This window comes from Pipistrellus kuhlii, unplaced genomic scaffold (genome assembly GCF_014108245.1).
Source record: "Pipistrellus kuhlii isolate mPipKuh1 unplaced genomic scaffold, mPipKuh1.p scaffold_m20_p_34, whole genome shotgun sequence".
Lineage (NCBI taxonomy): Eukaryota > Metazoa > Chordata > Mammalia > Chiroptera > Vespertilionidae > Pipistrellus > Pipistrellus kuhlii.
Genome location: NW_023425534.1, coordinates 1,703,845 through 1,731,828, shown reverse-complemented (window position 1 = coordinate 1,731,828; position 27,984 = coordinate 1,703,845). Strand labels below are relative to the sequence as shown.

General features: G+C 66.0%; 2 protein-coding genes across 7 annotated transcripts in view; one reads left to right on the top strand and one right to left on the bottom strand.

The window, feature by feature from the left end:
- Nucleotides 1-7,652, bottom strand: part of KCNAB2 (potassium voltage-gated channel subfamily A regulatory beta subunit 2) — a 62,647-nt gene extending 54,995 nt beyond the window's left edge. For 2 of the 4 annotated variants that reach the window (XM_045570541.1, XM_045570542.1), the window contains exon 1: nucleotides 7,429-7,652. The gene's annotated coding sequence lies outside the window, so the exon portion shown is untranslated. The remainder of the gene's footprint in view (nucleotides 1-7,428) is intronic. The other 2 variants (XM_036460877.2, XM_045570543.1) reach the window with 2 other exon arrangements.
- Nucleotides 7,653-7,817: 165 nt separating this feature from the next.
- NPHP4 (nephrocystin 4) overlaps nucleotides 7,818-27,984 on the top strand; it is a 46,083-nt gene continuing 25,916 nt past the window's right edge. For 2 of the 3 annotated variants that reach the window (XM_045570539.1, XM_045570538.1), the window contains exons 1-12: nucleotides 7,819-7,944; nucleotides 8,878-9,001; nucleotides 10,626-10,796; nucleotides 11,922-12,074; nucleotides 14,626-14,798; nucleotides 15,431-15,495; nucleotides 16,343-16,498; nucleotides 16,885-17,021; nucleotides 18,601-18,782; nucleotides 19,287-19,413; nucleotides 22,872-23,054; nucleotides 25,140-25,266. In XM_045570539.1, the coding sequence (XP_045426495.1) occupies nucleotides 10,662-10,796; nucleotides 11,922-12,074; nucleotides 14,626-14,798; nucleotides 15,431-15,495; nucleotides 16,343-16,498; nucleotides 16,885-17,021; nucleotides 18,601-18,782; nucleotides 19,287-19,413; nucleotides 22,872-23,054; nucleotides 25,140-25,266 (1,438 nt within the window). In that variant the 5' untranslated portion in view covers nucleotides 7,819-7,944; nucleotides 8,878-9,001; nucleotides 10,626-10,661. Of the gene's footprint in view, nucleotides 7,945-8,877; nucleotides 9,002-10,625; nucleotides 10,797-11,921; nucleotides 12,075-14,592; nucleotides 14,799-15,430; nucleotides 15,496-16,342; nucleotides 16,499-16,884; nucleotides 17,022-18,600; nucleotides 18,783-19,286; nucleotides 19,414-22,871; nucleotides 23,055-25,139; nucleotides 25,267-27,984 lie in introns of all 3 variants that reach the window. The other variant, XM_045570537.1, reaches the window with a different exon arrangement.

Here is a 27,984-nt window from a genome sequence, read left to right as displayed (position 1 = left end):
GGACTGCACCCCCAGATCACACCTCACGGGGCCAGGACTGCGGCCTCCTCTTCCCTCACGGCCCTGAGCCCCGGGCATCAGCCCGGGCCGGGGCTGGGGGAGGCTCGCCGACCAGAGCTTGCAGGGCGCGGCCTGGGAGGCCCGCGGGCGCTGTGGAGGCTGTGGGCAGCCTGGGGCGGGCGCACACACCTCCAGCCTGAAGGGCGTGATGCTTCTCACATTTTGTGGGGTCCTGCCTCTGACATCCACCGAACTCTCCAACGTGTACAGGGAGATGAGCACGAGCCTGCAGGACTGTGTGGCTTAGGAAGGGGCCTGGGCGGGAGCCCCGTGTGTGGTGGGCCCTCCATAGGAGGGTGGTGCCTGGGCAGGCCCTGGGGGAGGCTGGGTACAGGTGTGCTTTCTGCGGGGGGCTCTGCTGTCTAATGGTCCCCAGTTAGGTGCAGCCTCCCAGCCTGGGGTTGGGGTACCACACCCCTTCCTAGCTCTGCACCCCTCCCCGCGCCAGTTCCCACGTGGCCCCGCCTTCTGGGGGAGCCCCTCCTGCTGTGTGCCTGCGGAGGGCGGAGCCGGGGTGCAGAGGTGATGGGACGGACACGCCCCCTGCTCACGGGACACGGTCCAGGAGGGACCGGACATCAGCCTCAGTAACCACGGGGACCACGCCCAGAGTGACCCACGGGACCCTGGTGGGGTCCCACACCGAGACCCCAGTCTGCCAGCAAGGAGGATTCCTCCCCCAGCCTCAGTTTCCCTCTCCCTCAAACAAGGAGGCTGGACTCACGCCCTACACGGCGTCCAAGAGCGAGGAGACTTCCCCGAGGCCTCGGGGCCGGAGGGGCCCAGACCCGTGCCCCAAAGTGAGGGTGGATAAAGCCCGTTGGGTGAGGTGAGCCAGTGGGGTCCACGCCCGCTCCCTCCTGCTTAGAGGCGGGGCTTCCGCCCGAGCCTGGGACCAGGCCTCTCCCTGGGGGAAGGGTCCCAGGCCCGGGCGCCTTACCTTACAGAGGCTGGTGGTGCCTGGGGCTGCACCTGTCGCCCACAGGCTGCTGCCTAGGGACTCCCTGAGGCCCTCCGCACCCACACAGCCCAGCAGGTGACTGGGCGCCCTCAGCGGTTGCCCATGGGGGCGCCGCGGGCAGAGGTTAGTGAGGGCACAGCAAATCCACCCAGGCCCGGCCGGCACAAAGCGGGGTGGGGAGCACGTGGCTCCCCCGGGACATGGGCCCTGGGATGGCGGACGTGTCCCCTACAGGGTCCTCTCGTTAGGACAGCGGGTCCACGTGCCACGGGAGCTGCCGGGCGGCCTTTCCCGAACCCGTGTTTCTGGGTGAAGGGAAGGTTCCGGAGGCAGCTCCCTGTGCTGCTGCCCCCCTTTCCCAGGACCCTGTGCATCCCCAGCCCTGCCCCCCTCTCTCCTCCTTCAGGGCGTGTGCCCCCAGCCCTCACTCCCTGCCTCCCTCCTCCTCCAGGAGCATGTACACCTCCAGCCTTGTCCCTCCTCCTCTTCCTCCTCCTCCTCCAGGAGTGTATGCACCCCCAGCCCTGCCCTCCTGTCCCCCCCCCCCCAGAGCGTGTGCCCCCAGCCCTGCCCCCTTGTCCCCCCCTCCAGAGCGTGTGCCTGGGCTGACGGCTCTCCCCAGGAGAGAGGTCACTGTTCCCTGGGACCGCAGTTCCTATTTTGGGCGTCGCGTGTCCTTTGCGGAGCAAAGGGACAGAGCCGGCTCCAGGCCTCTTGTCCCTGACACCTGAACACCCCCTGGCGGCGACTGAAAACACAGCCTCCTCCTCCCTGAGGACAGGCAATGGGGGGGGGGGGGCAGAGCAGGAGGCTCCCGGCGGGGGGATGCCACGGGGACGGGGTGATGGGGGGGCAGAGGAGGAGATGCCACAGGCCCAGCTCTGCTTCCCCCACCCCGAAGGGCACAGGCGGGGGCAGCCCGCACCCAGCCAAACCCGTTCCCAGAGAACGGACCTGCTGACAGCACTCCCCACGCACACCCCGCGCCGCAGACAGCGTGACTGACTCAGGCTGGCAGGGGCCGGGGCCACTCCTCAGGGCACACCGGCCTCCGTGTCATCACTCCTCAGGGCACACCGGCTCCGTGCCAGTCCCTCCTCCGGGCACACCGGCCCCTGTGCCAGTCCCTCCTCCGGGCACACCGGCCTCAGGGCACACCGGCCCCTGTGCCAGTCCCTCCTCAGGGCACACCGGCCTCAGGGCACACCGGCCCCCGTGCCAGTCCCTCCTCAGGGCACACCGGCCCCCATGCCAGTCCCTCCTCAGGGCACACCGGCCTCAGGGCACACCGGCCCCCGTGCCAGTCCCTCCTCAGGGCACACCGGCCTCAGGGCACACCGGCCCCCGTGCCAGTCCCTCCTCAGGGCACACCGGCCCCCGTGCCAGTCAGAGGACGAAGAGGCCATCACCGTCAGAGTGGCCCCGAGCGGGGGAGGTCCCCCAGAAACAGCTGGGAGTGTTTCTCAAAGTGTGGCCTCCGCACCCCTCGCCGGGTGTCCCCCATCTTCTGCCGTCACACGAGAGGCGCCCCATCGGTGCAGCTGGCAGGCTGAGCCTGGCCCCCAATCACAGCGTCCCCAGAGGCCTCTCAGGGCGGAAACAGAACCACGGCCGTGGACCCGCCCGCAGGGCCGAGAGCAGACGCCCGAAGGGACACGTTCACCCTGAACGCGGCTTTTCTTCCCACCGACCCTGTGCGTGCACGGCGCCCCTCCGCTCCAGCTGTCCCACCGGGGCCCCCAGGGAGGGCGATGGTTGGGCCCAATCTAGACGAGCAGTGACGTTCCTGAGTGTCTGCGCCAGGGTCTGTCCCGCTGCTCCCGCCCGTCACCTCCTTTCGCCGAGCCAGAAAGGGGGCGCAGACGGAGCCAGGTGGCCGAGAGGGAGAGGGCCAGGGGCCACGCCGGTGACAGAGGGCCCTGTGAGCCGGGACGGGGCGTGCTTCCTGGGAGAACGGACCGGGGCAGGACCCACTGGCTGCTTCGTCTTGGAAGCTGGTGCGGGGCTCTGAGGGGAGGGGGCCTGGCTCCCTGCCACCCCGAGTCGGTGACGGACCTCACCCAGCAGCAGCCAGGGCTCCCGATCTTGGGGGCAGGGGGAGAGGGGGGCGGCGCCTGCAGCTTGGACATGAGGCCGAGCGAGGGCCTACGCCCCGCCTTTCCCTCTCCCCACTCCTGTTCACCAGCCCCACACGGCAGGGCGTGCAGAGCAGGAGCAGAGGGTAGAGGGCAGAGGGCTGCCTGCCGGGGGGAAGCTCATGGAGCAGGTGCCAGGGCCCGGGAGGGAGGGTGGGGAGCGGCTGGTGTTTGGATGGGTTACGGTCCGAACCAGAGGCCCCACGGGGCTGAGGGACCCGGGCTGCGGGAGGCACAGCCAGGAAACAAAGCCTGAAAAGGGGCCTGTAACCGAGTGGATTCGGAACCCACGAGAAGGCTGTAAGCCGCCCTTCCCCTGCCTCGGGGGTCTGGCTGTAAAATAGACTTGGCTGGCAGGCCTGGGCTGTCTCTCCATCAGAGAGAGCAGCGTCCCAGCCAGACCCAGCTTCTACTCTTGTCTGTCTGCCTGCATCCCTCCCGCCCCCCCTCCAGGCTCACCGCACCTGGAGGCGCTGGGGCTGGCTCTGATGTCTCTGGGGCTAACAGTGTGGCCATTGGGCAGAGCAGGGTGTGGCCTCCAGAGGTTCCATCCCCCAGGGCGATGAGTTTGGAAGTGGGGTGTGCAGTGCAGGGCACCCTCAGGCTGGGGTGTGGGCCGGAGCATCCCATGGCGTGCAGCGAGGGGAGGCAGCCCTGTGCCCCATCGGATGTGGCAAAGAGCTGAGAAGATGCAGCGTGTGCATGCCCGCCTGGCGGGAAGCTGGTACCTCCGAGGCCAGGCCTCGTGGAGAGCGGGGCGGGGGGGGGGGGGCTGCCCTCACAGTGACTGACATGGTGACACCCCCTCCCCCACCCGGCACAGCTGTGCTTCCTCAGGGAGCCCCTGCTTCTCCCCTGAACTGGCTGAGCCCAGGACCACGCCTCCTCAGTCACCCCAAGGACAGGGGGGTACACAGCGAGGGGGGCTGAGCGTGCTGGGGTTCCCGTTCGTGCGGAAGGCAGTTCCCACACCCGGGAGCGGGGAGTGCACGCCCGTGGGGGCTCAGAATGTACAGGGAGGGGGCGCGGCAGGAACAGAATCAAGGCTTCCTCAGGAGCCAGGAGGCCGGCTCGGTCTCGCCACCGTCCTGTGCCTCGATTTCCCCATCCTGGCTAACCAGCCCACCCCGTGGGGTTATTTACATGAAGCCAGGTGGGAAGCACACGTGTCTCCTCCCCTTCGAGCGTGCACCACCCCCCTCCAGTGGCCGGGCCCTGCCATCTCTGACACCGGGCACCACAGTGGCCTCATTCTGGGGACCTGCCAGGCCAGGCAGGATGGCGTCCCCACGATTCTCCGTGGCCGGCAGCACCTCTGCTCCCAGCAGCCCCCCGGTGACTCGGGCATACCCCAGGTGCTGGCTGCCTCCACACCTGCCGTCCACACCTCCGAAGGGGCCTTCCCCAAGGGCGGCCGAGGTCTGCGTCCACGGGGCTGGCTTCCTCCAAGGGGCAGAGCCCAAGAAGTGACCAGGCTCCAGCTGGCAGAGGGGAGAGGCCTAACCCGGCTCCGCCCCTGCCCATGTGTGAATGGAGGAGATGTCAGAAGTGACAGCTCTTGGGGAAATGGCTATTTGCATTTATGGAAATTAAGATGTCACCTCCGAGAAGGATCAGGGACACCCTGAACTTGACAGAGTCACTGCCTCAGGGCGTCTGCTGACCCCTCTGATTTGTTCCTGCTGTGCTCCCTCCTCATAAATTCTGCGAAGATGACCTGACCGGTGTGGCTCAGTGGATAGAGCACTGGCCTGCGGACTCAAGGGTCCCAGGTTCCATTCCGGTCAAGGGAATGTACCCTGGTTGCAGGCACATGCCCAGTAGGAGGTGTGCAGGAGGCAGCTGATTGATGTCTCTCGCTCATCGATGTTTCTAGCTCTCTATGCCTCCCCCTTCCTCTCTGTAAAAAATCAATAAAATATATTTTAAAAAATTCTATGAAGAGACTGCTGGGAAGGGGGACAGAGAGAGGGGTGGGGTCCCGGGCCCTGGACCCCCTCAGGGATGGTCCTCCCTGAATGTACCTGAAGGTGACCCTGTCCTCACCCAGTGCTCAGGGACCCCAGGCAGCGGGTCTGGCTCCTGGAAATGTGGTGGCGTGAAGGTCGCTGCGAATTCAGGGAAGGAGCCGCGCTGCCTCCGTCAGAGTCCCACAGACAAGCCGGTCCCTGGGCTCTGACAGCGGGAGGCCTCCCTGCAGCCTCGAGGGGCCCCCTCCCCCTCCCGGAAACTGCCAATCAGGGCCCGTGCCTCTCACTTCCTCCGTGGTCACTTGAGGTTGAGAAGATCCTTGAGAGGAGAGACAGCCCAGGGCCTGAAGCCTCTCGGGCTGCTCTGCCCACAGCTCACTGCCCTCTGACCCTCGCCAGGCAGGACACAGTGTCCCATGGTGCCCCCTCGGGTGTCCGATCCCGTGTGCGCCGGCTTCTTCCCACCCAGGCTCCCGTCCTCACTCAGGAGGGCTCTGAGCGTGAGAGCAGGTTCCACACTTTTCACGTCCCACCCGCTGCAGGCCTGGCTCAGCCCCCAGGCGCTGGGCAGTGCCCACAGGCCGTGGACTGGCAGAGCAGAGAGAGACACAGGCCTGGACCGCGGTCAGGGTCCTGCAGGGAGCCGCCAGCAGGCCAGGCTGAGGCAGGACTGTGCTCTAGCCCAGACACCCTCCGGGCCACAGAGGCGGGTGTGGACCCGGAGAGCAGCCGTGGTCTCTATGGACATGACCTGGGGAGCCGATGCCCCCCGGGCCCCCCACTTCGAGGGCACAGGGGCAGGAGCCCAGAACTGCCACCAGACTGGGCTCTGCAGGTGGATGCGTTTGCCAAGGGACAATCCGGAGGGCAGAGGGGACTCCCCACAGGCAGGACCCCAAACCCTGCAACACGGGCCTCCACTCGACTTCCCTAGCAGAACGGGCGCGTGCTTTTGGCATTGCAGGGGGCTGGCGTTTCCTGAGGGGGAGGAGACGTTGCAGAGAAAGACATCCTGACATGACAGATAGCGGGACAGCTGTGGCCAGAACTTGGTGTTCCAGATCCCGGGATGTGATGTATTAGTTCCCATAAATGCTAATAGCCCATTCCCCCCAAGAGCTATTACTTATGTCATCTCCCCCCGGATGTGGTTCAACACGGGGCGCGGGAGAGCCAGCCCCGGGGGAGCTCCCCGCTCTGCACCCAGGCAGGCGGGCCTGCTCCCTAAGGTGGCACCACCACTTTCCCCAGGATCCAGACCCCCTGCCCTCGGCCCCACAGCCTGGTCCCCATCGTGGCAGGAAGCAAAGTTACCCACTCCGAAACTGCTGAATCACAAAATGAGGCTGAGCAGCAGGAACGTGGGGGTGGGGAGGGAGATGGTGGCCAGGGAGGCAGGCAGGAGAGGGTGCTAAGGGACTTCATCTAGGAACCCCCTCCTCCAAGATGCTTCAGGCAGAGTGTAGCCCCCACAGGAGCCGGGAGCACCAAAGTCCGGAGCGTGCTGGGTGCGCTGGGCGGGGGCGGGGAGGAGAGGCGGCAGGTGCACAGCGGCCGCTACCGCAGTCCAGCACGCAGCGCGGTGCAGAGTCCGGTCCGCGCGTCCTTCCGTCCTCCCCAAGCAGCGGCAGGTAGGGAGGTGGGAAGGACAGGGATCTGAAGACGCCCCAGGGGCACAGCGCGGGGGTGAGGGGTGCAGGAGCAAAGTGCCAAGGTCCCGGGGAGTGGGGCCAGGAGGAGAGGGCGCCCACGGGAGAGCCGGGGAGCAGACTGGGTGGGAGGACGGGGATGTGGGACCCGGAGGGAGCGGCAGGGTGAGCCTTCAGAAGCAAAGAGGTTGAAGGGATGGGGAGGACTGGCGCCCGGAGCGCTCCCGGGGCTGCGCAGCGGCCTGGGGACGGACGGGACAGGACGGGAAGGGGGGCTGGGGGGCTGGGGGCCTGGGTGGGGGTGAGGCTGTAAAAAGTGGAGGAGATAAGACAGGGCGGAGGGGCGCCGGGACCGGGGGAAGGGTGAAGTTTGGGGCAGGGGTCGGGGACGGGAGCTGAAGGGCTGGGGGGATGGCAGGTCGGGCGGGCCGGAGAGGACCGGATGGGGGAAGGGAGATGATGGGGCAGAGGGAAGATGGAGAAGGAGAGCCAGCCCGCTGGAGGGGAGGTGCGGGTGGAGGCGGGCGCGGGGACGCGCGAGGGGAGAGGAGATGGAGAATCGCCGCAGGCCTCGCGGGGGCCGCCGCCGCCGCCGCTCTCTCGGTGCCCCGCCGCGGGCAGCGCGCCCCGCCGGGGTCACCCCCTGCACTCACCTGGGCTCCAGCTCCGGATCCTCTCCCCGCTCCGGATCTTCCCTCCCGCCCGGCCCGGCGACTACAGCGCCCCCGAATCCCGCTCTCCCGGCCAGGTTCCGCCCGCAGCATCTTCACCTCGTGGGACGGCCGGGGCCACGCCTCCGGGGGCTTCTCATTGGCTGGAATTCACGCCAGTCACGCTCCCATTGGCTGAGGCACAGCCCAGCATGCAAATCAGGACGGACCCGCCACCGCGCCGATTGGCTGGAGCTGGCGGAGCCGAACCGCTCGGCTTGGGCTCTGATTGGCCGACGGCGGTGACACGGGGCGGGTCCTCGGCCAGAGCGCGAGGCTCCTCCCGCGGCGGCAGGGGCTCGGGCGTCCTTCGGCCGGTCCTGCGCCCACGAGGCCTGCGGCTCCGCTCGGCTCCGGCCGGCGGCGGCCCGCGGGGTCCACAGCGGATCTTTCTCGAGAGCGTGGGCCTCGTCACTCCCGGGTGGGCGTGGGCGCGGGCGCGGCGGGCCGGTCTCCTAGGTAACGCGGCGGCGACGGTCGGAACCATGTTGGCTCGCGCTGCGGGGGAGGCCGGACACGGCCTGGACCCGCTGGGCCGCTGAGCGGGCCGGGGGAGCAGGGCTCGGGCTTGGGGGCGCCCTGTGTGTCTCTCCGCCGGGGCCCGGGGCCTGCGGGGCGCGGCGGCCGGGCGGGGGCGCAGGGCTGTGCCCGCGGCAGTTGCATGCCACCCCTCCCCCGGGACACTTGGTTCGGCCGGGCTGCGAGTTGCTTGTGTATCCTAGGCTTCTTGAGGCTCACCCTCTGCCCTCTGCCCCTTGACCCTGAGTCCCTCTGCAGTCCCCAGTTTTAGGGGAGCGCGGTTCGAACAGCCTGGCCTTTTGCTGAGATTTTGTTGGACGTTGGTTTTCCCCGATTCGTTGTCCGCAGCGGCCTTCCGGTACCGGAGGCCCTTGGGGGGGGCTACTGCTGGGTGCATTTCCCCTGGGCTGGGTGCCCGTCTCCTGTGGGTGCCCATTCCCAGCGGGTGTCCGTCCCCTGTGGGAACCACCCGCCATGGAGACCTCCAGGCTCCCTAGTCCTCGCAGAAGGCCACCGCGCTGCCTGTGTCCAGTGCCCCTGGCATGGTGCCTGCCTTCACCCTCTGCTGTCCAGCCAGCTGACCTCCCGGCTGGCTCCGAGCTCACCCCCTGGCCTCTTTCCGCGGCTGCATGCGGGCTCTGCTGCCTGCTCCTCCAGACTGCAGGGCCCTCCCTCCCTTTAGTGCTGTCTCCCTAGAGGCTGAGTTCCCAGGCCCGCTCCCTTCTGTCCTGCAGTGTCTGGTTCTGGTGGAAGCGGGTGAGAAAGTCCAGCCTCAGCCTGGGAGTTAGGGAAGGAGGTGGCTGCAGCTCCAGGTGTGTGTCACAGCTCACGGCACCGCCCCCCCCCCCCCCCCCCTTCCTGGCATCTCCCTAGGTCCCAGCGGTGTCTCTGCTCCCTCTAATGTGTGTCCTGTCTTCCTCCCTCCGGATGCCTGTGCCATGAGGGTGGGGAGCCTGCCTGCTGTGGTCAGCGAGGTTTCTCCAGGGCGTGGCACGTGGTAGGTACTCAGAGGATATATTCTGAATGAGGGCATTCCAGGCGGCGCTTAATTAGATCTCCACTTACCCCCTCTCCCCACCACAAAGTCCTTCAAAGCTTCTGGGTCTCAGTGATTCAAGATCTCGTTCTTTTCTGGGAAGTCAGTGTCCCTGGGCCTGGGCAGCTCCTCAGGGCTCCTGCCCTCCTGGCCCCTGGACTTTAGTCCAGCCGACCCCTTCAGCTCCTGGGTCCCTCCGTTCACCCCCAGAAAGGAGGCTGGATTAGCTGTCATCTGCTGCTCCCTCAACCCTTATCATTCTCTCTGGATCTTTATTCTTTACCAGAGGCCCCGTGCACGAATGTGTGTGTGTGTGGGGGGAGGGGGCGGGGGTGTCCCTCAGCCCAGCCTGCACCCTCTCCAATCTAGGACATCCCTCTCAGAATCCAGGACTGCTGGCTCTCAACTGCTCATCTACCTGCCTTCCTGATTGTCCCTAACCGCTTCTGCCTGCCAGAATGATTGATGTCTAACTGCTCCCCTGCCAGGCTGTTTGCCCCCAACTGCCCTCCCTTGCAGGCCTGGTCCCTCCCAACTGCCCTCCCCTGCTGGTTATCTTGTGGTGGCTATCTTGTGTCCACACGGGGGCAGGATCTTGTGTGTTGGAGTGATGGTCAATCTGCATATTACTCTTTTATTAGATAGGATAGAGGCCTGGTGAATGGGTGAGGGCCAGCTGGTTTGCCTTGAAGGGTGTCCTGGATCAGGGTGGGTTCCCTTGGGGTGTGGGGTGGCCTGTGGTGGTTTGCAGGCTGGCCATGTCCCCCTGGCGACCCAAGCAGAGGCCCTGGTAACCGTAGTTTATTTTTTATCTTCTACAATTGAAACTTTGTAGCTTGGAGCAGAGCCAAGCCTCTGCTCGCTCGGTGGCGGCAGGGGATTTATTTACCTCTTATAATTGAAACTTTGTGGCCTTAGGCGGAGGCCTGGGCCAGCCAGGGTGTACGGAAAGCTTGGTTTCTTCCATTGCCTGGGAAACCCAAGCCTCCCTCCTGCTTTCTCCTTGGCCGCAGCCATCTTGGTTGGGTTAATTTGCATACTCACTCTGGTGGGTGTGCCTTGGGGGTGTACCAGAATGATGATTAATTTGCATATCACTCTTTTATTAGATAGGATTTAAAAAATACATTTTTATTGATTTCAGAGAGGAAGGGAGAGGGAGAGAGAGAAACATCCATGATGAGAGACAACCATGGATCGGCTGCCCCCTGCATGCCCCCTACTGGATTGAGCCCACAACCAGGTCTCACCCAGCAGGCCCGGCGGAAGCTCTGAGATCTGCATCTTGAGGCCCTGAGCGGGCCATGCTCCCCAGTCCCGTCAGAGACCCCCGTCCCCGGAGTCCGGCTCTGACTGGCTCCCGAGGGGGCGGCAGAGCAGTTCTCTGGAGCGGGATGGCATGCCTGCCAGGGGAAGGCGGCGCGGTGCCAGTCTCCCGCCCTCGCCTGGGGTGTGGAGGGTGGGGCTGCAGAGGCGGGCAGGGGTGCTGGGTCTTCGGATACAGCGGGCGGGAGGCAGGAAACGGCCAGATCTCCGAGCTCCGTGGTCCTCACCGCTCCTGTTTCTTTGGACACGAATGGTGCAGGTGACCCCAGGAGTGCAGTGCCCCGCAGCCGGCAGGATGCGTGACTGGCACCAGGTTTTTGAGCAGAACGTGCTGGTGCCTCCGCACCCACACCGAGCCCGCCAGCCCGCAAAGGAATCGACGGCGTTTCAGTGCGTCCTCAAGTGGCTCGACGGGCCACTGATTAAGCAGGTAAAGAAATTTGCTTTTATTGTCAGACACTCTGGGAGGCTATTGATTTCCACTCATTTATTCGCGTCTCACCGCGGTGCCCATTACGCGGGCCTTGGCTATATGGGCAGACAAAGTGCCCATCAGCACAGAGAATCCGCGATTCAGCGGCTCGGTCAGCACTTCTGACTCCGGGGAAAGGGCTGCTGCTGCCACAGCGGAGCCGATTCTAACCCGCAATCAGGTTCCCCAGGTTCTTCCTTTTAAAAAATCCATTTTTATTGATTTCAGAGAGGAAGAGGGAGATAGAAACATTAATGATGAGAGAGAATCACGGATCGGCTGCCTCCCGCCTGCCCCCCACTGGGGATGGAGCCTGAAACCCAGGCCTGTGCCCTGACCAGGAATCGAACCCTGCCCTCCTGGTTCCTACGCTAACGCTCGTCCACGGAGCCCCGGCCGGGCAAGGCCCGCCTTTGTCGCCTCTGGCTGCCTTGTCTGTGTGTGTGGCGCTGACATCTCAGTCCTCAGAGGTTAGCTTCTCCTCTGCCGATGCCTGGCCAGCGGAGGACTGAGTGTGTGGTTATACCAGGAGGGCTCACTGGGCGGTACCGGATAAAAACCCGCCCACGTAGCCTAAGCCCGTGGTAGGCAAACCACGGCTCGGGAGCCATATGCAGTTTTTGGCCCCTTGAGTGTGGCTCTTCCACAAAATACCGCGGCCTGGGCGAGTCTGTGTTGAAGAAGTGGTGTTAGAAGAAGTTTAAGTGTAAAAAATGTGGCTCTCCGAAGAAATGTCAATCGTTGTGCTACTGGTGTTTGGCCCTGTGGACTGATGAGTTTGCTGACCGCTGGCCTAGAGGCGGCTTCCTGCTCCCCCCACAGAGGCCTTGTCACTCTGAGCTTCCGGTGTGGCCGGCCGGGTCTCGTCACGTCTCGGGCTTCTCTCTGTCCCGCCTGTGCCTCCTCCGCTCTGGGGGTCTCCGGGCGGCGCTGTGCCGGGCTGCGTGCTCTGCGGGGCAGTTCCTGGCAGGAAATCGGTGCCCAAACCCGGATGGAGGCTGCCCATTGGGTTACCTATTTGGGCGCCAGCACCGGTGGGAGGCTCGGCCGTGGGAACCTCAGGGCCCCCTGCCTGTCGCGCAGGGCGCGCTGGAGGTGCTGTCGGAGCTGGGGTGCCATCTCCGCGTGTCTCTCTTCGACGTCACCTACCGCCACTTCTTCGGGAGGACGTGGCGGAGCGCCGTGCGGCCCCTGGAGCCGCTCCCCCGGCAGCCGCCCCGGATCGTCTTGAACGAGGTGGGCAGACGGCGGGCAGAGGTGTTGGGGCCGGGGGGGGGGCGGTGGGCGGGCAGGGTACACCAACCTGGGACCCTGGGAGGGCCTGGGAGCTGCAGCCCAGCTCACAGCGTGGTCTGCGGGCGGCACCCTCTCCGAACAAAGTCTGCGTGGAGGCCAAGCCCCTCCATGATGAGAGCGCTGCGCTGGCCGGAGCCGGGGGTGGGCGGGCAGTGCGAGGGGTCTCGTCCCCCAGTACGCGGGCATTATGTTCCCGCAAAGAGTGACCTGGCAGGTCACGAGGCCGTGTGCGTGTGTGTGTGTGTGTGTGTGTGCGTGTGTGCACAGGTGTGTGCGTGTGTGTGCGTGTGTGTGCACGTGTGTGCGAGCAGGTGGACCTGGTGAGCGGGCTGTGCGGCCTGTGCTGACTGCCCTGTGGCCTCTAACCCATGTGTCCCCGTGGAGGAGGTCACCTAGGGCCACAGGGTGGGGCCCTGCTCGGGGGCGAGCACAGGGATGAGTCCTCCCGCTGTTTTCTCCTCGGCGGGCTGGGACTGTCCCCGTCGGTGGCGCTCAGGGCTGCCGGGCTGCCCACCCTGATGCGCTGCGGGGACCGTGGGACTCAGGGCGCCGTCAGGAAAAGCCTGCAGGTGGCGCCCGCCCCCCCGCCCTGCCCAGGCTCAGCATTCGCGCGCGGGGGGGGGGTGTGTGTGTGGGGTGGGGGGGTGGGCTTCTCTGCCACTCGCGTTGAGTGACGCGTCAGATGTCACTGCTTCAGCTCGTGGCTCAAGTCTGAGTCAGGGAAACCGATGCGGCTCCAGTTCCGAGTCTGGGAGCAGCGTGGGCTCCGGCCCTGCCGGAGCCATTTCCATCCCGTTTACTCCACGGAGCCGGGCGTGGGGCGGGACGTGGGTTAGCGAGGACCTGGAAGCTGCACCTCGGTCTTGGAGCTGCTGAGGAGAACATGCTGGGGGAGCGTGGGGTCAGAGGCCACGCCCAGCTGCAAGGTGGCAGTGGCAATGGCCATGGCAGTGGCCCTGGGAAGGCGGCTCTCAGTGCCATGCCCTCGGCGAGTAGCAGAGGCCGCTGGTGCCCTGGGACCATCCTGCTGTTGGCTCGAGGGTCAGAATACAGAAAACGGGTTTTGTTCAAATTCTTTAGCTCCAGAGAAGCCCCCTCTGCATGTGCACACGTGTGTGTGTGTGTGTGTGTGTGTGTGTGTGTGTGTGAGACGTTTGCACAGTGAGCTGTCCCTGAGGGCGCTGGCATGCAGGTGGGGCAGGGGCTGCTCGCTCTGGGGGTGCCTGCCTGCCCCCTGTGGAGGGCCGGGATTTGGGGGTGCGCTCTGACCTCCCCGTGGCCTGTATGTCTGGCTTACCGGGCGGGGGGTCTGGCGTGAGGGTGCGGCTCTGCTGGCCCCGGGCGTGGGCGGGGGGTCGACCTCGTGTGTGTGTGTGTGTGTGTGTGTGTGTGTGTGTGTGACTTCACGCCGGGGCTTTAGCCCTGGTCCCGTGTCGTGGACACAGAACATAGTTCTCTCGGGGCCAGCCTCCTGCCCGCGGTAAGTGGCCATTATTTCACCGTTCTGCAGTAAAGGAAATAGAGTAACGATTTATACCGCCGGCAGACGTGTTAATGTGTCTCTCCGTCATCCCGCTGACAGCCCGAGGCCGTGGTAAACGCTTCCTGGTGCCACGCGGTGACGGCTGGTCACAGGATCAGTCCGGTTACATCTCCGGACGGCCCCCCCCCCCCCCCCCCCCCGGCCAGCCTGACTTCTCTGCTCGGCCGGGACCCGGGCACAGACCCTGGGCTCTGGGGATACGGAGGCCAGAGCCACAGCCCGCCCTGGCACGCGTGTCCCTGAGGGCCACACGCCTCCGCCTCCGCCTCCGCCTCCTGTGTCTGTGGCATCGGTCAGTTTTCAGTGAAAGCAGCCGCAGCGGCTTCTCGAGGCAGAAGCAGCGAGAGCGCTCATCCCCAGGGAGAGAGGCGGGGTGACCCCGGGAGGTCAGGGCGGGAGGAGGGAGGTTCCGGGTGGAGACCCCCGAAGAGCCGTGAGCACCGTCGCCCGGCTCAGGCCCAAACGATCCTGCAAGGAAACGCCCTCGACGTGACTGTCGTGGACGGTGCTCGCTGGGCTCGGCGCCTTGAGAAGCCCGGGGGCTGCTTTGTTGGGAGAAGTGGGCAGGGCAGCTTCTTTTCAACACTTAAAACTTGGTTATTGTTTGAAGCATCACGCGTAGTACACGTGTCTCCTTCCCCCGTGGCAGGGCGACGGCCTCTGTCCCCACAGCAGGCTCACCGAGGTACATGCCGTGTGCGGCCACCGAGGGGCCTGTCCTGTCTTCCGTGTCCCTGGGGTCCTGTCTCAGCGTAGTGGGGGGTGTGGCCCCCACCTCTCTCCCTGCGGGGCCTGCGGTCTATGGGTATTGCTGTGGATGGAAAGTTCCGGAGCGACGCTGTGGGGCCGTTAGCAGGTTTACGAGGCGCCACCCAGGGTGGCGGAGCCCGCTGCGCCTCTGGGTCCTGCCTGCAGGCGGCGCCCTCACCGGCTCCCGCTCGCTGGCAGCCCGTGTACTTCCACACGTCGCTGAGCCACCCGGGCATCGTGGCCGTGGTGGAGGTGGCCGCCCACGGCCGGAGGCCGGACGGGACCCTCCAGAGCCTGTCGTGTGGGTTCGGGATTCTTCGCATCTTCAGCAGCAAGACGGAGTCTCCCCGCTCGGCCTCCCAGGACAGACGGTAACACACACACACACACACACACACACACACACACCCGTCCTCACGCCCAGCCCGGGTGCCCGCCCTCGGCTTTTCCGCGTTCCTGCGCCGGTGGAACCGCTGCCTGTGTGGTCACAGACGGGCTGGCGTGTGGCTGATGGGGGTTCTGTAACCATCCAACCCACTGAGCCGCGTTGCCTCCTGGGCCCCTCAGCCATGGCCCCTGCCCTTTGGCCGGAGAGGTCTTTGCGTGGCTGTCCTGTGAGTGCAGGGTGCCCAGCCGGTCCCTGGCCCCCACCACCCGGTGCCAGGAGCACCTCCCCGTAGAAATGACAGAAAACGTCTGCACGGACAGCCGGGGGGGCTCAGCCCGGGCTTTCTGGGTGTTTCCGTCACTGTGGGTCTCCCTGGCACAGCACCCTGGGCCCAGGGGCACGGGCTGTGCTGCAGGTGCTGGGTGCATGCGCTGGGGGCTGGGTGCAAGCACTGGGGGCTGGTTGGGGAGCGATGCTCTCCAGGATCCGTTCCCCCAGGGGCGGGTAGTGGCTCTGGGAAGGCCCAGGAGGGGAGGTGGTTGGCCGCACACCCTCCTTTCGGGAGCAGCCGCTGTTCGCAGGCCGTGCTGACTGTTTCGGGCTCTTGTTTGGCAGGCTGAGGCTGTATCACGGCACCCCCAGAGCCCTGCTGCACCCCCAACTGCAGGACCCCATCGAACGTAAGTGCCTCGACCGGGTGCTGGCAGCTCCCCCCGCCATGGCCCCCGTCCCTCCTGTGAGCTCCTCCACTCCACATCCACCCTGCGCCCCCCCCCCCCCCCCCGCCCGCGAGCTTCCCTGCACCATCCAGCCCCGCCCCGCCCCCCACTCTGGACCGTACCCCCGAGTTTTGCCTCCTGGAGTACCCTTAGCGTCAAGACTTCTTGAACAGCCTTTCCCCGCCTCACCCGTGTGCACGCCAACACTGCCGTCCCATTCCCTCCTGAGGAGGGCGCAGGCCGTGTGGCTCCCGGGAGTCACAGCACAGCCAGGGGCTGAGGCCCTGACAGTGAGGAGGTCAAGCCCACTGAGGCGCACACTCGGGGGATGTCTGGGTCCCTCGGCCGGGGCCTGTGGTGCTGGGGGCCCTCCCCACCCCTGGCCCTGCTGGTGGGACTGCCCCCGCTCCCCGCCTTGCCCTCCCGCCTCTCCTGGACCCTCTGGGGTGTGGGTCGGTTCTCGGTGTTTTAGGGAGGCCGGTGGGCTGGGTCTCAGCCTCCGTTCGGAAGGACAGGCTCTGACTCGGAGGCCCTGCCTCCTGCCTGCCCGGCCGCTCCGTGGGCTGCATGGACTCGGTGCCCACACTGACGGGTGGCCCGGCTGAGCCATGGCCGGCTGCCCGCCCTGGGAAGGTGTGAGCCACAGAGCTTGTCCCTTTCGCTGCAGTGTCTCAGGGGGAGTTACTAGGGTGGACCCCCCCCCCCCCCCCACAGTGATTGCCGTCTCCCTGGGAAATGGCGCCTCCTGTGGATGGGGCTGTTGGTGACGGGAGGGCCTGCGGTGCCAGCTGTTGGCGTTTCCTCTCAGAGAGCAAGCACCTGACGGCCGTCGAGAGCTGCAGCCTGCAGTACACGCTGCAGCCGCACCCGGCGCTGGAGCCCGCCTTCCCCCTGCTGCCCGAGAACCTGCTGGTGTCCGGCTTCCAGCCGCCGCCCGGCCTCCTCCCAGCCCTGAGGGACGCGGGTAAGGGCCACCCGTCCCCTCCGTCCGCCGTGAGGCCTGACCCTCAGGACCCGGCCTGACCCCCAGGAACCGGCCTAACCCTCAGGACCCGGGCTGACCCCCAGGAACCTGGCTGACCCCCAGGGTCCGGGCTGACCCCCAGGAACCTGGCTGACCCTCAGGACCTGGCCTGACCCCCAGGAACCTGGCTGACCCCAGGACCCGGGCTGACCCCCGGGACCCAGCCTGACCCCCAGGGTCCGGGCTGACCCCCAGGACCTGGCCTGACCCCCAGGAACCTGGCTGACCCTAGGACCCGGGCTGACCCCCGGGACCCAGCCTGACCCCCAGGAACCGGCCTGACCCCCGCACCCGGCCTGACCCCCGCACCCGGCTGCCCGTTGCAGGGGACGCCCTCCGGAAGCCGCGCCTGCAGAAGCCGGACACGTGGTACCTGGACGAGGTGTTCCTCACGCTGTACCCCTCCCTGGAGAAGTTCGAGGACGAGCTGCTGGAGCTGCTTGTCAGCGACCACTTCCGGGAGGTACTGTCCCGGCCGCGCAGCTCAGCCCTGGGGAGGGGGGGGGATGCCATGGCGGCAGGGCCCCTAACACTGCCCAGAGGGGGGCACCCTGCCACAGGCCTGTGCCTGTCCCTCCCCTCCCCTCCCCTCCCCTCCTCTCCCCTCCCCTCCCTCCCCTCCCCTCCCCTCCCTCCCCTCCCCTTCCCTTCCCCTCCTGCTTTGTGGCTGGAGAGCGACTCACACTGAGGTCGCAACTTTGATGGTGACGCTGGTGAGCACTCCCTCCCTCTGGACCAGCCTGTCTGGGGAGGGAGTCAGTCCTCAGGCGAGGCAGAGCCTGCGGCCCTGCGCTCAGCACTCAGCACAGCACGGGCGCTCTGCTCCTCCCAGGGACGGCCAGCGAGCCAGTCTCCCTCCACCCGCCCTGGGGCTCTCCTGCCTGTGGGCCTCTGAGGGCAGCCTGGGCATGAGGGTGCCTCCCCTCTCCCCCATGTAGCCTTGGCGACTCCCATCTTGTAGCCATGGCGATGCCTCGTGCCCAGGGGGCTCTGCACCGCAGCTCCCTGTCCCGATGTGCCTCGTCCGGCTCCTGTGGAGTCCTCAGGGCTCGGGCTCAGTGCAGAGCCCCTCCCGCTGGTCACTGGCTGGCCGGCTCCCCGGGCAGTGCTTGCCCAGGAGGGCGGGGGGCGTGTGGTTCGTGAGGGGAGTGGCAGTGTCTGCACACAGTAGGTCTTCATGTTTATCGTTGAGAGCACGAGTGCCTCTGTCCGAGGGTACGGGGCTGTCATCTTAGCTGCCAGCAGTTATTAATCACACACAGGTACACACGCACAAGCACACACACAAGCACGCATGTGCGTACACACACGTGAAAGAGGTGGCCGCCCCTGGGAACGTAGCTCCAGAGAACGGGGTCCCCCTGAAAGAAAACCACCGGTGACTGAGGTGGAGCCGAGTTCTGGGTGCAGCTCCGCTGCCCCCTCAGCGCTCGGTGCGTGTGCCGCGCGGGGCGTGTGCCGCGCGGGGCGTGTGCGAGGCGGAGAGCTCGCGTCCCCGCGCTGGGTGCCACGCGGCCCCCAGGCCCTCACTGTGTGCTTTCGCCGTCCTGGGCTGCCTCCTTCCCTGGCAGACGGGTGTCCCGCGCTTGTTTTCATTACCGAGGATTGACGGCTGCGTTTAGGGCCGTTCCTGGGGGACGGACAGTGAAGACGCGTGGAAATAGGGTCGTTGGCAGTGATCGCCCGTTTAATGCACAGGATGGCCCGGAGGTGCCCTGGTCCTTGTTCCGGCGCCTGCACTGGTTAAGGCGGAGCTTTAATATCCAGCCTCACTGTGGGAGGTCCCCCGTGTGGTTACTGGCTATGGCTCTGCCCGAACAGGCTCCCTCTTCCACTGCCCGTTCTGCCCGGAGCGCTTCCTGCTGAGGCGGAGGCTGGGACACCTCCGGGCCTGCCTCTGGGTGCTGCCTCCATGGGCGGGGGGGTCCCCTGCTTCAGAGCACCCGGTCCTGTGGGAGGCACCGAGGTCCCCTCTCCCCTCCCGCCCCTTCCCACTCCTCCCACCCCCCCCAGACCCTCGCCGCCTGACCTGCTCTCCCCAGGGGGACGGCCCGCCGGACAGCAGCGCCCTGGAGATCGCCGAGCGGCGGCTGTGCGTCGGTGCACACAACGGCCTGGGCTTCGTGCAGAGGCCGCAGGTCATGGTGCTGGTGCCTGAGATGGATGTGGCCTTGACGCGCTCGGCCAGCTTCAGCAGGAGAGTCGGCTCCTCCTCCAAGTCCAGGTACTCTCCGGTCCCGCCTGGAGTGGGGAGGGGGAGTGAAGTGCCTGCTGGGAGGTGTGCCCTCACCCGCCAGCCCTGCTGTGGGCCTGGTTTCCTCTCCTCAGCCTGCCCACACGGAGCCGCCCTGGGTGGGAGTGGGAGGTGGGGAGAGTCCTGTTTGCGCTGTGAGTTCGGGAGTTGGCATCGGGCGCCCCCATGGCCGCTGCGGTCTGTGGCCATGCTGCTCTCCCGTGCGCCCGAGCTCAGTGTCTGGCACTGGAGAACCAGCGGCACCATCCGGCTGCTGGGCTCCAGTGTGCCCCAGCCCGGGACCCGGTCTCCGGGGGGCGCCCCCAGAGGCGGGCAGAGCCGGGTGCCTCTCTGGCGGTGTAAACTGGCTCCCTGTGGCCCTTTGGGGCGGCACCAGGGAGCCAGCACGAGGGCCCAGTGCAGTGCCCGGTGGCGGGCGTGCCGGGGGCCACGCCTGATTGCCCCCCCCCCCCCCCCGCCCGTGTCCCTGAGCAGCTCCGGGAGCCAGGCGCTGGTCCTGAGGAGCCACCTCCGCCTCCCTGAGATGGCCCCGGACCCCGCCTTCGCCGTCGTCTTCCAGCTGGAGTATGTGCTGAGCCGGCCCGCGGGCGTGGACGGCACCGTAAGGCCCGCCCTTCGCTCGCCTCCCATCAGAGCAGCCCGGGGACAGCAGCTCAGACAGCAGCGGGGGCGGCAGCGGGGGCGGCAGTGGGGGCAGCAGCGGGGACGGCAGCGGGGGCGGCAGCGGGCGTGGCTTTGGAAACCCCTTCCTGGTGGCAACCGAGCCATCCCGCGGAGCCTTTCCGTCTGCTCTGATGCCCGGCTGGCGGGCGGCAGGTGCTCACGGCACTGTCAGGACCGCGTTAACGCGGTTAGCCAGCGTTGTGATTTGGAAGAATGAGGCCGTTTCCTCCTTTTTTTGGTGTCCCTCCCCCGAGGAGAGTGTTTCCATTGATTTTCAGGGAGAGGAGAGGGAGGGAGGGGTGTGTGTGTGTGTGGAGGTGTGACAGACACACTGCTGGTGCCTCCTGCATGCGCCCGACCAGGGCCTGGGATCGGACATGTAGCCCTTGACCGGGTCGCCCGACCCTGCGAGGTGCAGCGTTTGGCGTATGGGACACACATTGGCGAGGTCAGGCAGCCATCACCGTCCGCCTCCATCGCCCACGTCGTCTGGTCCCACCGAGACCATCCCCAGCGACATGCCCGCCCTCGCCGGCCGCACCACCACCTCCCGTCTGTGACCAGGCTCCTCTCTGCGCGTGTGCACGGGGTCGCAGAGCCTGCCCTCCGTGTGTGGGGGGCTCCTCTGAGCGCGGGGTCCTCGCGGCTCACCGTGTGGCGGGTGGTGGGGACGGTCCCTCCAGGCCGAGCGACACCCCGGGGCGCCATCTGCCTCGTCACTCCCGCTCCTCCGGCCTGGACTCCTGTGGGCCACAGTTTACCGTGAGCCACCTGCTCGGCCCCTTTTGGTCAGACCCAGAGGCGGCTTCTAGGCCACACGGTGATCCTGTTTTTAACTTCATCGGGAAACACCGTTTAGTTCCCCACGGCGGCTGTCCCTTTCTGCTCCCCACTGCAGGCGCAGGCTCTAACCCACGGTCGCCAGCGTCCTGCTCTCCGATGGTTCTGGGGACTGGCCGTGCCGGTGGGCGGGGCGTGGTGTCTCCGGAGATCCGTCTGCACGCGCTCCGCCGCTCCGGTCTCTGGGGGAAGTGCCCCTGCTCCCTGCCGGCGTGAGCTGTGCTGTTCTCCTTCGTAAAACCAGGCTTCCCTGGGAGTGGGGTGCTGGTCCCTCACTGGGCACGTGGCTGCGGCCCGGCTGGGGCGTCAGCGGGCTCTGGGGGAGGACCCCCTGCCTCGTCCAGGTGTGTTTTTTTTGAATCCTCACCCGAGGATAGTCTTTCCATTGATTGTAGAGAGAGTGGAGGGAGGGACGGAAGGAGCGAGGAGAGAGAAACAGATGTGAGAGAGACATGATTGGGTGCCTCCCATACCTGCCCGCCTGGGGCTGGGGATCGAACCCACAACCGAGAGACGTGCCCTTGTTCGGGAATTGAACCGAGACCCTTTGGGCCACAGACTGATGCTCTAACCACTGAGCACACTGGCTGGCGTCCTCGTGGCTTCCTCCTCTGTCCCTGTCTGCACCTGGCCCTCCCTCCGCGTGCCCCTGCCTCGGGTCTCTGTCCGCTCCGACACGGACACGGCATTGGCCTTGGGGCCCTCCTCCTCTTGCAGCCCTTCCTCCATTCCGTCTGCGTCGGGCCCAGCTGCAGAGTCCGGGGTTAGGCCGTGGACGCGTCTGCTGGGGCCACGGCTCAGCGGCCCCCGGGAGCCGGGATGGCAGTCCCCGGGTTAGGGGTCCGTTTTCTGGGTGGCTTTGCCGGTGAAGGTTGTGAGACACGCCTGTTCCAGGACGCACCTGCTCTGGTCCAGGTTACTCCCTGGCCTTTCGCCTGCTGTTTGCCCTGGTAACCAAACGCCTGAACGGAGCAGTTCAGTGACCTTCCCTGTCAGCTTGCGGACTTGGTGGAAAAGACGTTATGAAGTAACAGATCTGACCTCAACCTCTGGAGTCCAGTGGGCGGGCGCTGGCCGTCTCCTCCTGTGGGGGCGGGGCCGGGGCGGGGCCGGGAGGGAGGTCCTGCAGGTGTCACCGGCCTGCAGGCTGATGGGCAGTCGAGCTGCCGCGGGGCTAATTGTCCGCTGAAGCCTTGGTGAAGCGGCAATCGGTGATGGATGGCTCACTGAGCATCCTGTCTCGTTAGAGGCAGAGACGGAGGGAGAGTGGGTCCGTGTGTGGCTGAGGCATTTCACCGGGAGAGAGGTATTGATTGCACGCTGAAGGCCAGGGGGACGGGGCACCAGAGTCGCCACGTGAGGAATCAGAGCGGAGCTTATACCGGTGGCGCGGGAACCTGGTATCATGCTGATTCTGCGATAAACCGGATTGCACTGTACAGACAGCTGTTACCAAAGCCCTCCAGCTGTGACTGAAGCCCGCAGTGTTCCATGGCCAGTTTTTCCAACTCATCGATAATACTTTCATTTTTGGAAGGCAGTGGATTTAGGCCCTGGCCAATGTGGGTCAATGGTTAGAACACCACTGACAGGTCGTGGGTTTGATTCCCGGTCAAAGGCATATACCTGGGTCTCAGGTTTGATCATCAGCCCAAAGGAGGTGCTTGTGGGAGGCAACCAATTGATGTGTCTCTCATCGATGTTTCTCTTCCCCTCCCCTCCACTCTCTCTAAAAATCAATGGAAAAATGCCCTCAAGTGAGGGGTAACAGCAACAAAAAGGCAACAGATTAGTAATCAGCCTTCATTAGTGTCTGTAGCTCTTCACTGGTTATTGCAGCCGCGCCCCAGTGTGCTGTGGGTGTTTTCCACGTGCTGTGGGTGCTCCCCGTGTCCTATGGGTGCTCCCCGTGTGCTGTGGCTGCTCCCCGTGTCCTGTGGGTGCTCCCCATCTGCTGTGGGTGCTCCCAATGTGCTGTGGCTGCTCCCCATCTGTGGGTGCTCCCCGTGTGCTATGGGTGCTCCCCGTGTCCTGTGGGTGCTCCCCGTGTGCTGTGGGTGCTCCCCATCTGCTGTGGGTGCTCCCCGTGTGCTGTGGCTGCTCCCCGTGTGCTGTGGGTGCTCCCCGTGCGCTGTGGCTGCTCCCCGTGCCCTGTGGGTGCTCCCCGTGTGCTGTGGGTGCTCCCTGTGTGCTATGGCTGTTCCCCGTGTCCTCTGGGTGCTCCCAGTGTCCTGTGGGTGCTCGCCCTGTGCTGTGGCTGCTCCCCGTGTCCTCTGGGTGCTCCCCGTGTCCTCTGGGTGCTCCCAGTGTCCTGTGGGTGCTCGCCCTGTGCTGTGGCTGCTCCCCGTGTGCTGTGGCTGCTCCCCGTGTCCTCTGGGTGCTCCCCGTGTCCTCTGGGTGCTTGCCGTGTGCTGTGGGTGCTCCCTGTGTGCTGTGGCTGCTCCCCGTGTCCTGTGGCTGCTCCCCGTGTCCTGCTCACAGTTACCTCCACGGTGAGAGCACCGTGGTCCCACGTGGCCGGTGACCGCTCAGGCGTGTGCTCTGTTTTCGTTCCAGGCGGCTCCCGTCACCGCGCTGGCCGGCCTGGCGCGCACGTACACGGTGCGCTGGGCCGTCTGGCAGCCCCCGCCCGACGGCGGCTCCGGGGGCGCGACGCTGCCCCTCCAGGGCGGGATCCGGCCCAACCCCGCGCACTGCCTGGTCTACAAGGTGCCGCCCGCCGGCATGAGCTCCGAGGAGGTAACGCTGCGGCTCCCTCCGTGAGTGACTCCCCGGCTCCCGGCCAGGCCGTGCTCCCGAGGTGAAGTCACGGTGCTGACAGGCGTCGTGGCCGTGCCCTCAGAGCGTGGCTGCTGGCCGTGGCCGCTGTGAGCCGGAGGCCAGCTCCCCTGGTCCTCACGCCCCTGCTCCCGGCCAGTCTCCGGGTGACCTCCGTGGCTGCGAGGCGTGTTCCCACGCTTGGCGTGGAGGCCGCTCTGTGTGCTGTGTCTTCCAGAGAAGGGCTTCACCGGGTGCGGGTGCTGGGGAGGGTGCCAGGCCAGCCTGCCCTGTCACCTGTCACTCGCACTCGCTGGCCCCTGGCCTTCAGCCACGTACAAGGTGGGGCCACAGCAAGGTGTTGAAAACCCGCCTTTGAGATGAAGGTGTCTCTGAATCCAGTGCAGAAAGCGCAGGAAAGTGGGCGGGGCCTGGTGAAGGGGGTGGGCCTCCCCCCTGGCCCAGCGGTGCCTTGCAGGGGGGTGTGGGGTGGAGGGCAGCAGCCCAGGGAGCCACCTACACGCGGTATCCGCCGCCCCGGCTCTGTGCGGGCAGACGCTGCCGGGCAGTGGATGCGCCTGAGACTCGCCCGCCGGCCTCGGCCTCGGCCTCGGCCTCAGTCTCGGTCTCGGTCTCAGTCTCGGTCTCGGTCTCAGTACGCCTCGGCGTCTCGTCTTCTCTGCTGCGGGACCGTCCTGCGGCTCCGTGTCGCCTGTGCTGACCCAGCACACACACGCGCGTGCGCGCACACACACACACACACACACACACACGCCGCCGTGCTGTGTTTATGACTCGGTGCTGCGCGGGGCCGAGCAGGAACAGCTGAGCGTGCAGCTTGCCGCGTGAGGGATGTCTCTCATTACGGCACAGCTTGTGCAGGCCCGCGTGGTCTGTGAGCCCTCGTTACAACACGCCACCTGCACGTCTCCCTCGGCTCTGTGTGTGTGTGTGAGTGTGTGTGTGAATATTTATTGTGTGTGAGTGTGAGTGTGTGTGTGTGTGAGTGTGTGTGAATATTTATTGTGTGTGTGTGAGTGTGTGTGTGTGTGTGTGTGAGTGTGTGTGAATATTTATTGTGTGGTGTGTGAGTGTGAGTGTGTGTGTGTGTGAGTGTGTGTGAATATTTATTGTGTGTGTGTGAGTGTGTGTGTGAATATTTATTGTGTGGTGTGTGAGTGTGAGTGTGTGTGTGTGTGTGTGAATATTTATTGTGTGGTGTGTGAGTGTGAGTGTGTGTGTGTGAGTGTGTGTGAATATTTATTGTGTGTGAGTGTGAGTGTGTGTGTGTGTGTGAATACTTGTTGTGTGTGGTGTGTGTCAGCCTTCTCATGCCACCACACTCGGCCTCCCTGTGAGCTCCCTGGTACGTCACCCGTGGAGTGCCCCCGCCGTGCCAAGGACCTGGGCGTGTGAGTGAAGGAAGCTGGTCTGAGAGGTCGGGTCCCATTGATTCCAGTCACATGACCGTCTTGAGAACTGGCCACGCAGGGGAGCAGGAGGGAGAAGGTGGTGGGCCGCTCTGCCCGCTGTCCGGGCCCGGCCCGCACAGAGCTTCAGGCCACACGGTCCGCTCACACGCGTGTTCGGGGCTGGGACGGAGACGGGTGGTAAACGCTGCTCTGCACCCGCGTGGCCTCCTGAGAGGCTGCCTGGTTCTGGTCGGACCACGGCCCTGGGCGGGGCGCGGGGGGATGTGGGGGACCCTGGGCGGGGGGCGGGGGGAAGTGGGGGCCCTGGGCGGGGGGCGGGGGGAAGTGGGGGCCCTGGGCGGGGTGCGGGGGGAAGTGGGGGCCCTGGGCGGGGCGTGGGGGGAAGTGGGGGCCCTGGGCGGGGGGCGGGGGGAAGTGAGGGTCCTGGGCGGGGCGCGGGGGGATGTGGGGGGCCCTGGGCGGGGGGCGGGGGGAAGTGAGGGTCCTGGGCGGGGCGCGGGGGGAAGTGGGGGCCCTGGGCGGGGGGCGGGGGGAAGTGGGGGCCCTGGGCGGGGCGCGGGGGGAAGTGGGGGCCCTGGGCGGGGGGCGGGGCTCAGGGTGCCGTGGCGTGGCCATCCCCGCTCTGCTCTCGCAGGTGAGGCAGGTGGAGTCGGGGACCGTCCAGTTCCAGTTCTCGCTGAGCCCCGATGGACACCCGGACACCCCCGGGCTGCCCCGGGCGGAGCGGCGGCCCTCAAGGAGGACGCCCACAACCCCCGCAAGTGAGTGTTGGCGGGACGCGGACCGGGAAAGCGCCAGGCGGTGCGGGTGTGTGTGTGTGTGTGTGTGGGGGGGTGGGTGGGCATCGGGAGGTTCGCAGAGGGCTGTGGTCTGAATCGAGGCTCTCTGAACAGTGGGGTGTGGCATTGTGGGGTGCTACATTGTGGGGTTGTATTGTGGGGTGCTGTGTTGTGGGGTGTGGCATTGTGGGTGCTGTATTGTGGGGAGCTGCATTGTGGGGTGCTGCACTGTGGGGTGTTGTATTGTGGGGTGTGGCATTGTGGGGTGCTGTGTTGTGGTGTGCTGTGTTGTGGGGTGCTGTGTTGTGGGGTGCGGCATTGTGTGCTGCTGCATTGTGGGGTGCAGCATTGTGGGGTGCTGTGTTGTGGGGTGCGGCATTGTGTGCTGCTGCGTTGTGGGGTGCGGCATTGTGGGGTGCTGTGTTGTGGGGTGCAGCATTGTGTGCTGCTGCATTTTGGGGTGCGGCATTGTGGGGAGCTGTATTGTGGGTGCTGTATTGTGGGGTGCTACATTGTGGGGTTGTATTGTGGGGAGCTGTATTGTGGGTGCTGTATTGTGGGGAGCTGTATTGTGGGTGCTGTATTGTGGGGAGCTGTATTGTGGGTGCTGTATTGTGGGAGCTGCATTGTGGGGTGCTGTATTGTGGGGAGCTGTATTGTGGGGAGCTGTATTGTGGGTGCTGTATTGTGGGGTGCGGCATTGTGGGGTGCGGCATTGTGGGATGCTACATTGTGGGGTTGTATTGTGGGGAGCTGTATTGTGGGGTGCTGCATTGTGGGGCGCGGCAGCATGGCCAGCTGCTATCCCTACACGCCAGCTGCCAGTGAGCTCAGCTGCTTTAGCTCCGGCTAAAGGCCCGGGCAGGTTCCATGGTGACGGCTGCCGGCCCCTCCATGGCTGTCCTGTGACATGGGCACGGGAACCAGCGCTGGCCCAACCACGGACGCAGCTCTGACCGGTGCTGCTAACACGCTGGGAGTTGTTTTTAGGTGCATTTTTATTGATTTCAGAAAGGATGGGAGCGGGAGGGAGAGAAACACCATCATGAGAGAATTGTCGATCGGCTGCCTCTTGCACGTCCCTCACTGGGGTTTGAGCCCACAGCTAGGCCTGTGCCCTGACCGGGAATCGAACCGTGACCTCCTGGTTCATAGGTCGATGCCCAGGCTCTGGACCACCCCAGCCAGGTCAGTTTTTAAAAATGCCTTCTGCTTCCTTGGTGCCTGTGCAAGAGGGAGGCTGTGGCCGGTCTGTGGCTTTAAGGGAGGGGTGCAGAGTGGCGTCCTGTCCCTCCGCGGGGGGTGGGTCCACGTGCGAGTCGGTGTCTGAGGAGCGGCTGAGGCCTCGGCTTTGTGCGCGGCGGGCTCGGCCCCTCTGCGGTGTCAGGGCCTGGTGCCGCCGCCTGCTCCTCGCCCGGGACACGCAGCCGGCGTCCTGTGGCGAGCAGCACGGAGGTCAGGAGGGAGTGCGGGGAGACGCACGCCGATGAGCGTGCCGAGCCGGCACAGCCACGGGTGAGCCTGAGGGGCGGGGGCGGTGAAGAAGGCGGACAGGAGAAGAAGCTGGGGCTGGGTGGGATGCTGCTTCTCCGATTAGAGAGACAGCTCGCCCCTGCCGGCCGAGCCTTTACTTTACAGCCGATGCCACGAGCAGAGGAGGGCGCCGTCAGGATGTTCACCGCGCTCTCCCGGTTCCGCACCGACTCGGTGACAGGCACCTGGTCCGCTTTGTTCCCTCGCTGCGCCTCCCGCAGCCCGTGTCGCTCAGCCCCGTGGGCCACAGGCTCGGACCATCGGTTCAGGCTCACAGCACAGCCTGTGGCTGTCACTGTGCTGGGACTGCACGTGGCTTTGCCACGAGAGGACCGTGCCCCCTGCTTAGTCCCAGGCTTGGAGCTGTCCGAGCGCTGGGCCGCTGTCCGCAGGTGAGCTCAGAACCCGAGGCGCTCCGCTCCCACAGGTCTCGCCGGCACGAGGAGTTCCAGCCCGCGGAGGCGGGAAAGCGAGAGGGCATGGGCGCGAGCGCGGGGAGCGGGGGCTCAGCAGCCGGCCCTCCCAAAGGCTGTGCTGGCGGACAGCGCAGGCAGGCTGGCGCGAGGCAGCCGCTCCGAAGGGCGTGGATGTGGGTGTGCTCGCCGGCGTCCTGCCCCTCGGTTCCTCCGCGGCCACGTGGGCGGGGCACGGACGGAACCCCGGCGCTCAGACCTGGGGAGGGGCAGGGAGAGTCAGTGTTCCTGAGGCCTCGGGCTGAGGAAGGCAGAGCACACGCCACGAGGAGAAGCTTGAGGGCCGTGATGGTTCAACATGAGTGTTTTGCGTGAGGAGACTCATCCACCAAGTTCAAAGGCAAACCGGGGCGGGAGGAAGTGACACGCAGCCACGGACAGTGACTGGCAGGCGTAGCAGATTAGCAAGAAGAGAGCGTGCACAGAGCGGCTCCGATCAATACGGCAGACAGACAGCGAGGGGGAGAGTGGGCCAAGGACGCGAGGTCGCAGAGGATTCTGAGCACAGACCCGCTGCTCCGGCCACCCGGCCTGTCCTCCTTGTCCTGCCGCTGCTGTAACCCCCGTGGGCGGCGGCCACGGTCAGACCCTTCCACCACAGCCCGTTAGCCCCGGCCCCGCAGGCCGGAGACCAGGCGCCCAGCGGGGCGGCCGCGAGCAGCCTGTCTCCACGGGGATCCTATTGACCCCGCCC